The sequence below is a fragment of the Fukomys damarensis genome, unplaced genomic scaffold, assembly GCF_012274545.1.
Source record: "Fukomys damarensis isolate Sample0158 unplaced genomic scaffold, DMR_v1.0_HiC HiC_scaffold_13, whole genome shotgun sequence".
Taxonomy (NCBI): Eukaryota; Metazoa; Chordata; class Mammalia; order Rodentia; family Bathyergidae; genus Fukomys; species Fukomys damarensis.
This window is the reverse complement of record NW_022900925.1, coordinates 12873901-12887246: the sequence shown is the minus strand read 5'-3', so window position 1 is coordinate 12887246 and position 13346 is coordinate 12873901. Positions and strand designations below refer to the sequence as shown.

Genomic DNA, 13346 nt, shown 5'->3' with positions numbered 1-13346 from the left:
ACACACAAACACACACACACACACACACACACACACACACATACATGGATACATATATAAGGAAGAAGCTACTTACTACCTATCAAGCACAACAGTTTAGAATCCTTAAGAATTCTGATAGAGTTTAACTGATGAGAAGAATAAGACTCTGGAACAATAAGTTCTACATATTCACAATACTGAATAAATTGCTGGCCTCTTCTGTACACTCAAGACTACAGTACGGATGGCTCAGTGGTTCCACCTCCTGCCTTCAAGTGCAAGGGCCCGAGTTCGATCCCCAGGATTAAAAAAAAAAAAAAACTACAGTAATGAAATAACCACTATTAATCAACAGTAGCAAAGAATGTTTATATCTCAGCTATCATTTTAACTAAGAAAAGATGATGGGAGAACCTGTTCCCTAATAAGATACTGTAAGACACATACTTTTCATAAGTCACAATGTAAGTCTTGGTCGTAGTAACCACAATTTGCACATAGTCACAATGTTCACTATTTCCTCGATCAGATCATGGGTAACATCACTGATTGCTTTCATTTCTTCAAAACAAACAAACAAAAAAACAGCATTCAGAAAAAAAAAATAACATGGCAGATATTTTTATGTAATACAGATGGATAACAGATATTCTGTCATTTACAGTTTCAATACTTTTTCTATTCATATGACTTGATAAATAAAAGACTCAATAGATTTTTCAACAATAGGGAAAAAGTCATCAAGCACTTATAAACACACACAGCAAAAACAGATTTCTAGAGGGCTGGGGATTTGGCTCAGTGGTTCTACTTGGTTCTAGTTTCATCCCCGGCACCCTCCCCACAAAAAAAGATCTCTACTATGTACAGAAGTTTATACACTGGCAAAAAATACATGCGCGTGCACACACACACACAATCTTTAAGCCTGCAAGTAAATAATGGCTTCTCCAGATCTCGTGCCATTAATAAAGCATAACCACCTAGCAGTAAAACTTTTTGTTTAGGTTTTCTTTTTCTGCAACAGTACAACTTGGTAAACCATTTTACTAATCATTTGTTTCACGATCCTTAAGATTAAATTTGTTATTAACTACTTTGCAATTGCTCGTTTTGAGACAGAGTGTCACACTGTAATTCAGGCTGGCCTTGAATTCACTATATAGCCCAGCCTGGCCTCAAACTTGCTGTAATTCTCCTGCCTCAGCCTCAGTGCTACAATTAAAGGCATGCCCCACCTTGCCCAGATGCTTTGCAACATTTTTAACCCTTCTTAAAAACAATGTGGATTTACCTGTTTTGACAGAAAGAAGCAAAGGTTATTTTAGAAAAAGAGCAAAGGTGGTAAATTGCAAGGGCAGCTGGGCTGGGTGTCATGGCACATGCCTTTCATTCCAGCACTCAGGAGGCTGAGGCAGAAAGATCTCTAAATTCGAGACCAGCCTGGGCTACATAATGAGTTCCAGGTCAGTCACAACTACACAGTGAGACCCTGTCTCAAATAAACAAAACAAGGGCAGCTCACAAGCATAAAGAAACATAACAGTAAAGTACTAAAACCACTGACTGACAGAATGAAAATCACATTTTATATAGGATAGATAAAATAGACCAATACTGATTAGAATAAATTTACATAATCAGATAGTTGAAGAAATGCTAGAGTATATAGCAGAGAAGAACAAAGAAGAATTTAGAAAAACAATAAAACAGGAAATGAAGATCACCAATCATAAAGCTAATGTTTAAGAAGTGAAAAATAATGCATTTTAAAAGACATAAACTGTTCCTGAATCTGCAGTCTGCAACGGCATCCAATGTAACAGGAAAATGTAACAAAGAACCACACCAAGACCAATATATATCCTGATGAAGTTACTGAACTTCCAGGATAAAGAAAGAATTCTACCACAACCCAGGAAGAAGTAGATTACCTACAAAAGGATAAAAACAGTCAAGCTGGACCCAGATTTATTTACAGTGACCCCAGATACCTAGAAGATAGAGAACTAGTAGTAGCTCAAAATTCTGTAACCAGCAAAAGTATCATGTCTTTTTGAAAGACAAGAAGACATTTTCAAACATAAGAAAGGAGAAGATTCAAATAACTACTCCTAAGAAATTTATTTGATAATTTAATAGATTTAAATATATATATCTATAAATTTTATAATAACCAAGAACTACAAACTACCATATTTCATCTAAGATGTAGTTTTTCCACATTGTAGTAAATCTGAAATCAGCATGCATATTATAATTGATAAGTGTCATAGTTTTTGGCAGTATTTAACCATATTAGTGGTATACAAATTAATGAATTATATATTAATCAAAGACATCTAGAAATAAAGCACATAACTTCCCCCCCAAAAAAGACCAAGCAAAAAAACCATGCAACAAGTAAACTAATATTTACAAAAGCAAAACCAAATACACAATGTAAATGATTAAAACCATCTCAAACTGGGTCCAAAAGACTAAGCTTGATCCAAACACATGTGGTATACATGAAACAAACCTAAAATACAGACTTAGAAGTTAAAGGCAAAAGGTTAAACTGAAGTACACTAGGCAGGGCTGAAGATTTAGCTCTACGGTTCCAGCGACTGCCTTGAAAACACAAGGACCTGAGTTCAACCCCCCAATATCCCCTCCCCCAAAAAAGTACACTAGACAATAGTAACACCCTTTTAAAACCCACTGAATGGCTCAGGATTTAGCTCAGTGGTGCCACCACCTGCCTTGCAAGTGCAAGGTCCTAATGATGAGATGAGATCAACACTTGGTCAACTTATTTAGCCAAGTTAACACCTTAAAATATTCAAGGAAGGAAAAAATAGCTTAGACTAAAAACTGACAATGAAGCAATTTAAACAACACCTTTAAATGCAGTAGACTTGATAATTTCTGTAGAATCTCTACCAAAGATGGCAATCAAATCAATACAAATATATAGAAAATAACAATTATAAAAACTATCTAAAGTTAGATCCAAAACATAAATTCTTTGAACAGAGAATCAAAATTAAATGTAATAAGCATTCAACTCAATTTTAGAAAACAAAAATGAACCAATCAATAAGGTCCCAAGTCCAATCCCCAGCACCAAAAATAAAAAAAAAAAGGAACCAATCAAAATAAACTTTAAAACTACATTGAGGTAGCTGGGCATGGTGGTACACACACCTATAATCCCAGTACTCCGGAGGCTGAGGCAGGGATGCTGACTACATAGCAAGATCCTGTCTCAAAAACCAAAAACAACAGTCGGAGATTAGGCAGTGGTTCTACAGCCTGCCTCACAAGCACAAGGGCCCCAGTTAGAACCCCAGTACAAAAAAAAAAAAAATTTTTAAGCTACTCAATTAGAAAACAGAAGTCTAGAAGCCAATAGAAATAATTCTAAAATCTAGGAGCTGAATTTTGATGGGGAGGGGAGAAAATAAACAGATAAACTATTAAATTCAATTAATTACATCAAATTAGGGACCAAAAAAGAATTAAAATAATATGGAGGAAATTAGACAGGTGTGGTGGTGAACACCTATAATCTCAACACTTGTGGGCCCAAGGCAGGAAGACTGAGGAGAGTTTGAGGCCATCAAGGGGTACCTATGTAGTGAGTTCAAGGCCATCCTGAACTACATAGCAAGACCTTTTCTCAGAAAAATTTTTTCACAGTGATACTGATGAAAACAAATTTTCCAAATGAAAAATCAGTTTCAATAATTTTCAATCATATTAGTATAAAAATATAATGAACTATATACCAATCAATGCTACCTTAGACAACCCTAATTTTGTTTTTTGGGTTGTTTTGTTTTTAGACAGGGTAGTTCAGCTTGGCCTTGAATTCACTGTAGTCCAAACTGGCCTCCAATCCACAGTGATTTTCCTGCCTCAGCTTCCTAAATGCTGGGATTACAGGCACGTGCCACTACACCCAGATCCATCTGAACTTTTTTTTTTTTTTTTTTTTTTTTTTTTTTTTTTTTTTTTTTTTTTTTTTTTTTTTTTTTTTTTTGATACCGGTAGCACCACTGAGCTAAATCCCTGGCATCTTGGGACTTCTTATGGAAGTCTCCTGCCTAAGCCTAATACTTTTTACGTGAAAACCTAGGAGTCTCAATCAGCAAGATCTGATTATCCATCAATCCTGTCTAATAAATAGATGCTGTGGGTTTTCTCATCAGACTTCATATTCTTTCTCTTTATTGTTCCATAACCCAATCTTACCCCAAACTGATACTGATACTCTTATGGACTTAGATGTTCTCCATCTTACTTCAAAGTAGGAATATACTTAAAGCAATGATAGTTTGAGTAGATTTCCCAAGTAACTCTTGGTTCCAACTCTTCTTCTGCTACTCCCACATGATCTGCCTGCTCCTCTTTACAACTGGTCCTAAAACTGCAATTACCACTTAAATGAATATGCATGGTTTCTCTACTACTTCTAATCAACATATAAAAAGAATTACATTTTTATTAGATGATGTTATAATTTCTCTAAAACAATATTTACCCACATAGTGAAGAAAACCAAGACATTTTCAAAGCCCTAACACAAAATTACATGTTTCAGATTAAAAGGACAGTTTTTCTGGGCTGTTAGTCTATGTGAGTAGCACCTGTGGTGGCCAGCATCTTGGAAAAGATAAACCCAACTAGAAATTACTGATTCATCTTACTTGAATGAGGCGGGCGTGGTGGTGCACCCCTGTAAATCCCAGCACTCGGAGGCTGAGGCAGCAGGATCGCTGTGAGTTCAGGATCAGTCTGGGCTACAAAGTGAGTTCCAGGTCAGTCTCAACTACATAGTGAGACCCTGTCTCAAAAAACCAAAAAAAGCAAACAAACAAACTAACTTGAATGAAAAGCTAGTATGTAAAATATTACTCACTCAAGTGACTAAAGGAAACTGGCTGTGTAAATTACATTTTAACTTTACAAATATTATAAACCTGTACAATTTCATACACCAAATGTTGTACAATGATATCTACAAATGGTAACTGTAGTGATTAGTAAGTGGTCAACACTAAGTACTGTACTTACTATGTTTAGTAATGGGGGGTTTAAAAGTACTGACTTATTTAATGCTCACAGAAACTCATAGGTAAGCACTAAACTTTTCCACATTTTACACAGATCTACCCTCCTTCCTGAAATCTCTGCCCATGCACTCACTACTCTACTGTCTCTCTTATTATTCTGGATGAACTGCTCATGCTCCTAGATAAGGCTTCCAACAGGAGAGTACTTGGATCCCACCTTGCTCTAACTTAAAGACACTTCAGAAATTCATATTGCCTCCTCTGTTAATTATTCTCTCTTTACTAAATTCAATCTCATCAACATCAAATATGCTATTAATTATGAAAACAAACATGAAGTTCCCCCACCCCGTGCTGCCACATTTCTGTTCCCTTTAAAATACAACTTCCTTATGTCCACTTTACTTCCTTCCAGTCTTCTCAAACTCTTGATATCTCCACGGAAACTCCTCAATGTCCCACTTGATCCTTAACTTTTTTTTTCTTTTTCTTTTTTGGTGCAGGGATTGAACCCAAGAGCACTTTACCACTGAACTATATCCCTATCCCTTTTTTGAGACAGGGTCCCCCTGAATTGCCCAGGTTGGCCTGGAACCTTTGATCCTTCTGCCTCAGCCTCTGGAGTAGCTGAAGTTGTAGGTGTATACCACCATGTCCAGGTCCTCCTTTAAAACTTTATTCACTTGGCTTACAGGTATACCACATTCTGGGTTTCCTTTACCTGACTACTCCCCTTTATATATAGTCCTTCACTAGTTTGTGACAATTTCTCTTACTTCTTAACCCCCCAAACATTTATCCTCTTATGTTTAGCTACTTATTCCCTTATCGATTTCATCCAGTCTCTTGGTTTAGACAAAATCTGTAGGCTAACAATTTCCCAGTTTATGTCTCTAAGAAAAATCTCATTACTGAAATCCAGATAAAACATAACAGGATACCTGACTACTCATTTCAACTCTAACAGGCAATTCAAACAGTATGTTCAAAGCTAAGCCCTTGATAATCTCTCCTACTGTCCTATAGCCTTTTCCATATTAGTTAATGCCAAGTCCATCTTTTCAATTGCTCAGGTGAAAATCCTCTTAAATCAGTGGGGCCTGAGGGTGCATACCTATAATGTTGACACTCTGGGAAGCAAAGGCCAATGCAGTGGCCCTGGGTTCAATCCCCAGTGACACACAGGGCTGGGAGGTTAGGGAGGTGTTGAAGTCACCCTTGTACATTCACCCACATAAACCATCCTCCAAAAATTCTCACCAACAAATTCTGAAAACTCTTAGAAAATATATCCAAAAATCCAACTACTCTCCACTGCCACAGTCCAGGATTAAGCCAAGATATATCTCATCTGACTTACTATTAGTCTCACAACTAATCTTTCTGATTCTGCACTTGTCCCACAGCAGGCAAGCCATGAGAAAGCCTGCTGAATGTGCACCAAGCCAAGTCACTCCCACACAGAAAAATTTCTAGTGTCTATCTCATCCAAAGTTAAGAGCTAATGTTCTTAACTATAAACATCACCTGATTTTCCCCTCCATATCCTGCTGTCCCTAACCTGTCAGGTTCCCTGCCAACCTCCAGGTTTCTGTAATTGTTGCTTGCTCAGCCTGGAAAGCTCTTCCCCTAAATATCAACGCACTGCTTTTTAATTTCTCATTCTCCACTGTATTATCTCTCCAGGGAATTTGTCATTAACATCACATTTCTACCTTAATTGCTTAGTTTATTTTGTCGTCGTCTTTTTTTTTGGGGGGGGGGTCATGGGGATCAAACTCAGGACCTTTTCTGGGCAGACATGGCACCACTGAGCTATATATATATATATATCCCTGGCCCAACATTTTTCTTTTTCCTTTTTGAGACAGGGACTTACTGTATATAGTAAGATCTCAGAGAGGTCTTCCAGCCTTGAGTGCTGGAATTAAGTGTCCCACCACACCCAGCTTTTTTTTTTTTTTAAAGAAAATGTAAACTCAAAAAAATGAAAGAAAGAAAAATGTACACTCTTGCTGGGTGTGGTGGCTCAGGCCTGTTATCCAGACAGCACTTGGGAGGCAGAGGCGGGAGGATCACCCTGAGTTTGAGACTAGCCTAGGCTAAACAGTAAATTTAAGAACAGCCAGAGCTACAGAGTGAGATCCTGTCTCACCCCAAAATGTAAACTCTTATGCCACCAAGATTTTTAACACTCTGTTCTTTTAAGTACTTCTAAACTGAACTGGGCCAGCAAGCAGGAGGTCCTGAGTTCAATCCCCAAAAAACAGTACTTCTAAGTTTACAAAGGTAGACATTCAAACATCTGTTATATTAAAATTAAATCTGAAGCTTGAATTTAGTATGTCACCTCTTTAAGGTGAAAACACTAGTGAGTGTAAATTTTACATGATCCTATTTAAAACTTAACAAGGACAAGCCCTTTTGTCCTATGTAAGAAGGAGGGACATCTCATTGTATTTTTCAGGGAGGTGCTTATGTTACTGGTAAATTTCTCTTCAGTTGCAACAGATATGAACTCTGGAGAGGAAAGCCCTGGGGATATCCATGAGGAAAAAAAAAACTGCAAGATTAGAGGTGGGTGGAGCTCTGAGGAAAATACAGGTACACTGGAAAACCAGTAGGTTTCTAAAACAGGACTAAACACTTCACGTATTAAAGGCAGGGCATATGTAAACCTCAACAGTAAAGAAAGTTATATGAAGAATAAATGCTTCTACATTGGAATGTAAAAGTGTGGACATCAAAGAATCCACAATCAAGAAAATCAATCAGGGAAGGCAGGACAGGGGGAAAAAATGAGAACCAAGACCTGGCATGTAAAGGTATAAGATCCCAGTAATGAATGTAACTGTACTGTCTACCTAGAATGTACCAATAAATTAAATTTTAAAAAAAAGTTAAGGGGGGGGTGGTACTTGAGACACTACCACTAGGACAGTTCCTAAATGACTACAGGTGATTTAGTCTGTACAACAAATACAGGGATGATTCAAGTCTGAGTAGAATGCAGCAAGATGATATGAATTTCATTGTGCCACTCAGAATAGCAAATGATTTAAAACATAAAGCGTTTATTTCTGGAATTTCCCATTAGTATCTTCAGACTGAGGTTGATATTTGGGTAAATAAAATACTGAGCAAGCAAAACGAGAGATCAGGAGAAGTCCACTGAATTTGGTTATCCAGGAGAGCTGTGAAAGAGGAAGACTTGGTTCTTTCCCTTTGCCCTCAGAATTAAAATACCGTACTCTATAGTATCTTCCACAGGTGGCCATTAAGGTATCTGGTTGGTGTTACGGTAATGGCTTTTTAGTCCCTATGTTTTAATCCCCATATATATATTTTTTTTTAATTTGACCATATCATCTGAGTGCGCAATGTCTCCAATGAGAACCCTTTCAAACTGTTGGCCCCAGTAATCACCGATCATTTTCTTGCTTTCTAGTATGACAAGATGTCTAGTCCCAGACTTAGACAATCAGCTATTTCTTCAGGAATCCCCAGTTCCTTTTAGTAAGAAACAGAAATAAATTTTAAAACACCTTGTGGATAGTTCTCCTGAAATTCCCTGGGTATGTTTTTTTTTTGCGGGGGGGTTAAACTAATATTATTCTAGAGTCAGTATAAAGTACCCAACTGGGCCAGGGATTTAGCTCAGAGGTTCCGCTGCCCAACTCAAAAGCGCAAGGTCCTGAGTTAGATCCCTGATACCAAAAATAAATAAATAAAGTACCCAACTGGTTACACACTAGTAAGACAATGTACCACATAGCCATCTACTCCAATTAAATGAACCTACATTGACACAGATTCAGAGAAAAGGTAGAATTGGGAAGCCACAGGCAGGTAAGACCCTGGAAAAATGTTATAACTTTGAATAAAAAATAAAATAATAGGGTGAATCACTGGTCACTCATGAAATGCACATCAAAACAACACTGAGATTCTATCTCACTCCAGAAAGAATGGCTACTATCAAGAAATCAACCAATAACAAATGCTGGAAGGGTTGTGGGGAAAAACAAACTCTTCTCCACTGCTGATGGGAGTGTAGGCTGGTATAACCACTGTGGAAATCATGTGGAGATTCCTCAAAAAACTAAAACTCAAGATTCCATTTGACCCAGCTATTTCTCTTCTTGGTAGCTTCCCAAAAGAATTAAAAGCATCATACCACAGCAATTTATACACACCCATGTTTACAGCAGCAGAGTTTGTAACAGCTAAATCTTGGGAACAGCCAAAATGCCCATCATCTGGAAAGTGGACAAAGGAGATATGGGATTTTTATACAATGGAGTATTACTCCACCATAAAGAAGGTTGAGCTTCAGATATTCATAGCTACATGGACAGACCATGAAACCATACTCCTAAGTGAAATAAATTGGACACACATGTTTAAACACTGTTGTTACTCTGGTATGAGAGACTGAAAGTGTAAATAAAGACTTAAATGTATAATGGATATTGGGAAATGGGAAGAAAGTGTTCAAATGGGAAAGGGCACAAGGGAGGAGGGAGGAGAAAGGAAGGAATGGACAAGAAAAAAAGGTGAAAATAGAAGGAAAAATGAAAACAAAGTTTTTATGCACAGGGAAGGGAGTGTGCTTGAAGGGGGAACGGGATAAAACAATTTTAATTTTAAAAATAAAGGTTAAGCATATCTTAAAAAATAGAATTAAAAAATAAAAATGAGGACCAGGATTAGCTCAGTGGTGCAGCCACCTGCTTTGCAAAAAAGCAAAAAACAAAAAATAAAAATGATGTGAGCTAAAATGGCAAAAATACAGGTTAACTTATCAACTTCAGAAACCTCCCACAATTCAACCTCAAACAAGTTTTGCTTTATTGACTGCATTTATGTAACCAAGAACAAGGATCAAACTTCAACTTGCAAACATTAATTATCAGAACACTTACATTCTCTTTAAAATAAATTAATTCAGGTCTGGGGATTTATCTGGTTCCATTGCCTGCCTTGTAAGCACAATGTCCTGAATTCCATCCCTAGCACCAAATAAATAAATAAATTCATTTATTCATTATTAAAGATGCCAAGTGTGGTGGTGCAAGTCCAAAACCCCAGCACTTGAGAGGCTGAGCCAGGAGGATCACTTCAAGTTCAAGGCCAGCCTCAGCTACATAGTTCAAGGGACAAGCACAGTGACACTATCAAATGGTCAACAAGAAAGCTCTAGCCTCATTATGGGCAAATTAGTGTCAATTCCTATTTTTGAGAGGGAAAAAGTGTCATTGGGTCCTCTCTGCAATGGTTAACAAAAGGTAATCTAAAATGATCAAATAACTTTTTTTTTTTGGTACCAGAGATCAAACTCAGTACCTTGCACTTGCAGCAAGGCAGGCACAGTGCCACTGAGCTAAATTCCCAGCCCTCAAATAATATTTTCTTTTTTGTTTTCTTTTTTTTGGTTTTTTTTGTCTCACTATGTAGTTGAGACTGACCTGGAACTCGTTATGTGGCCCAGGCTAGTCTCGAAGTCACAGCAATCCTCCTGCCTCAGCCTCCTGAGTGCTGGGATTACAAGCGTGCACCACCATACCAGGCTTCAAATATCATTTTCAATCCAAAGTTTAGGGAGATCCCACTGGCCTGCAAAGTTTAAATGTTGCTCAATTTAGATTTTAAACAATACTGTTAGGCCTTTTTTTTTTTTTTTTTTTTTAAATATGTAGTTCGGTTCAGACTGCCTTAAATTCACTATGTAGCCCAGGCTGGCCTTGAACTCACAGTGATCCTCCCAAGTATTGGGGTTACAGGCATGCATAACGATGCCTGGTTCCATTTTCATTTTTATAAAGAAAAGACATAATTTTGTTCTATAAAACTTTTGTACTTTTGCGGTGCTAAAGATCAAATCCAGGGTCTTATACATGCTAAGCATGCATGAGCTACACCTCCAGCCCCTAAGACTTTTTTTTTTAATCAAATACCCTAGCTTATTTCTAATAACTTGTAAATGTTCCATATATTGCTTTCATTGATCCCTTGGCCGGGGATTTAGCTCAGTGGTTCTGGCACCTGCCTTGCAAGCAGAAGGACCTGAGTTCGATCCCCGGTACAAAAAAAAAAAAAATTGCACCCCCGGAAAAAAAAAAAAAAAAAAAAAAAAACCAAAACTTCGTAACACCACGAAAAGATTACTTTTTGCAATTACCAGGCAATCTGCCAGCCACTGAATTTATTACAGAAGTTGCTTTACTCACATTGTCTATCAATAGACATTTGGTCCTGCATTGCTTTAACTGAAAAAAAAAAAACAAAAAAACAAATGTTTACTAACTTAGTAAGACTTGTTTAACTCTTCTAATAGTCACCTACTACACAATTCTCATCTTACCAGAGAAGATCACTTGTTATCTTCACATAGCATGAAATTAGAGACAGCTGTCAGGAGGTAGACCCACAAGTAAAAATAGAACAGATTCCAGTGACTCAATTTGCGCATAACAAGTCTTATTGAAAAAAACAAACCATAGGGTAAAGGGTAGTTCACATCATTTGTATACAGAGTGTTGAATAATCTAAGATTATGCTTTCTGACTAGTTTTACTTTAGGATTACTAATAGGATAACATCTGCTGACATTTCAGCAATATAATATTCAAAATTACTGCACAAAAACTTACTTTATATAGAAATAGCTACCTTAAACCACTAATCTGAAAACCAACTTCTATTTTATGTCCTAAAGACCAATTTTAACTTTCATTTATACTTTCTCATTTGTTTTGTTTTTTTGAGATGAGATCTGCATGCACTATGCTGCCCAGAGTGATCATGATCTCAATATTTCAAATGATCCTCCCTTACCAAGGAGCTCAGACAACAGGCATGTGCCCTGATGCTCAGGTTCTCATATATACTGTGCTTTCTACCTTCTGTAAGTAAATCATTCTGAAAGTAGACAGGAGTGGATCATTCTTTACCCTAATTCAATAAACATCAAAATTAGTGCTAATCAATAAGAACACTATATCCACACGTAAAATGAAATCATCCTACACATATGGCCTAGACAGCCAACATGCTTAAACAGCTTTCATGATCCTCTGCAGTAGTAAATGAGTAACTGCAGTTTTACTTACAAACTTTTAACAGGAGTCAGAAGGAAGAACAGAAAAAAAAGAATAAAGATGCTTGAGAAAAAGGTACTATTTAAAAAACTGTTTAGAAGCTGAGCATGGTGGTACGTGCCTATAATCCCAGCACTCTGGGAGGCTGAGGTAGGAAAATGAAAAGTTAAAGCCCAGCCCAGGCAACCTAGCAAGAGCTTATCTCAAAAAAAAAATTGGGGGCCAGGGACTTAGCTCAGTGGTGCCACCGCCTTCCTCTCAAGCAAAAAGGTCCTGAGTTCAATCCGCAGTATCAAAAAAAATTAATTCCAGCATTCAGGAGGCTGTGGCAGGATACTACAGTGAGTTCAAAGCTAGAATGGGTTACATAGTGAGTTGTTCAAGGCCAGTCTAAACTACATAGTGAAATCCTACCTCTAGAAACAAGAAAAATTAAGAGGGGCTGGAGCTGTACCTGAGTGTGAATGAAGGCCCTGGGTTCATTCCCCAGTACCTCAAATACTAAAAAATTATAGACTGCTTAGGTCAGTGGTGGCAAACTTATGGCACGTGTGTCACAACAGACTGTTTGCTATCATTGAAAGCTCTAAAAGGTTCACCATCACTGGCTTAGGTTTTCTAATATAATAACCTACTCTCCATCCAGGTACTTTTCTAAACATTCATTACAGAGATTAAAATTTAGCAGCTACATGGACTCTGCAATTCATTCAACATATATTTACTGAGTGTCTACTATAGGCCAAATTCTGTATTATGTGTTAGTACTATTGCTGTAGTCATTAATGCTGTTGTAAATATTTGTGGTTCTTTCCCCTAAATGGTACAGATTACATGTCTTGGCACCACTGTGGTCAGGAGACACCATGTGACTAGAGGTCTTAGTAATTTACAAATGGAAGTGCTTCCTTGTGGCAAGCATAGTTGACTGTTGGTGTAAAAGTCTATAGACCTGAGTAGTGGGGGGGGGTTGAGTGAAAAATTCACTAAAAATATATAGTCCTACTCTATAGTCTCAATGCCAACAATCTTGAACAACTATCTGCAAGGGACAAGATATCACAGAAGCAACAACAACAAAAAACATTTGAACTGATCCTTTTCCTTTGTCTTACTTTTCTCATTGCTGAGACAAAATATCTGACACCCAAAGTTAAGGAGGAAAGGTTCATTTGGCTCACAGTTCGTAGAGGTTTCAGTCCAT

The 13346-nt window shown here is 37.4% G+C and overlaps 1 protein-coding gene across 2 annotated transcripts in view; it reads right to left on the bottom strand.

Annotated features, from left to right (window-relative positions):
• Positions 1–471, bottom strand: part of Ube2g1 (ubiquitin conjugating enzyme E2 G1) — a 54257-nt gene extending 53786 nt beyond the window's left edge. For both annotated transcript variants that reach the window (XM_010611356.1, XM_010611357.1), the window contains exon 1: positions 430–471. In XM_010611356.1, the coding sequence (XP_010609658.1) occupies positions 430–436 (7 nt within the window). In that variant the 5' untranslated portion in view covers positions 437–471. The remainder of the gene's footprint in view (positions 1–429) is intronic.
• Between the last annotated feature and the right edge of the window lie 12875 nt (positions 472–13346).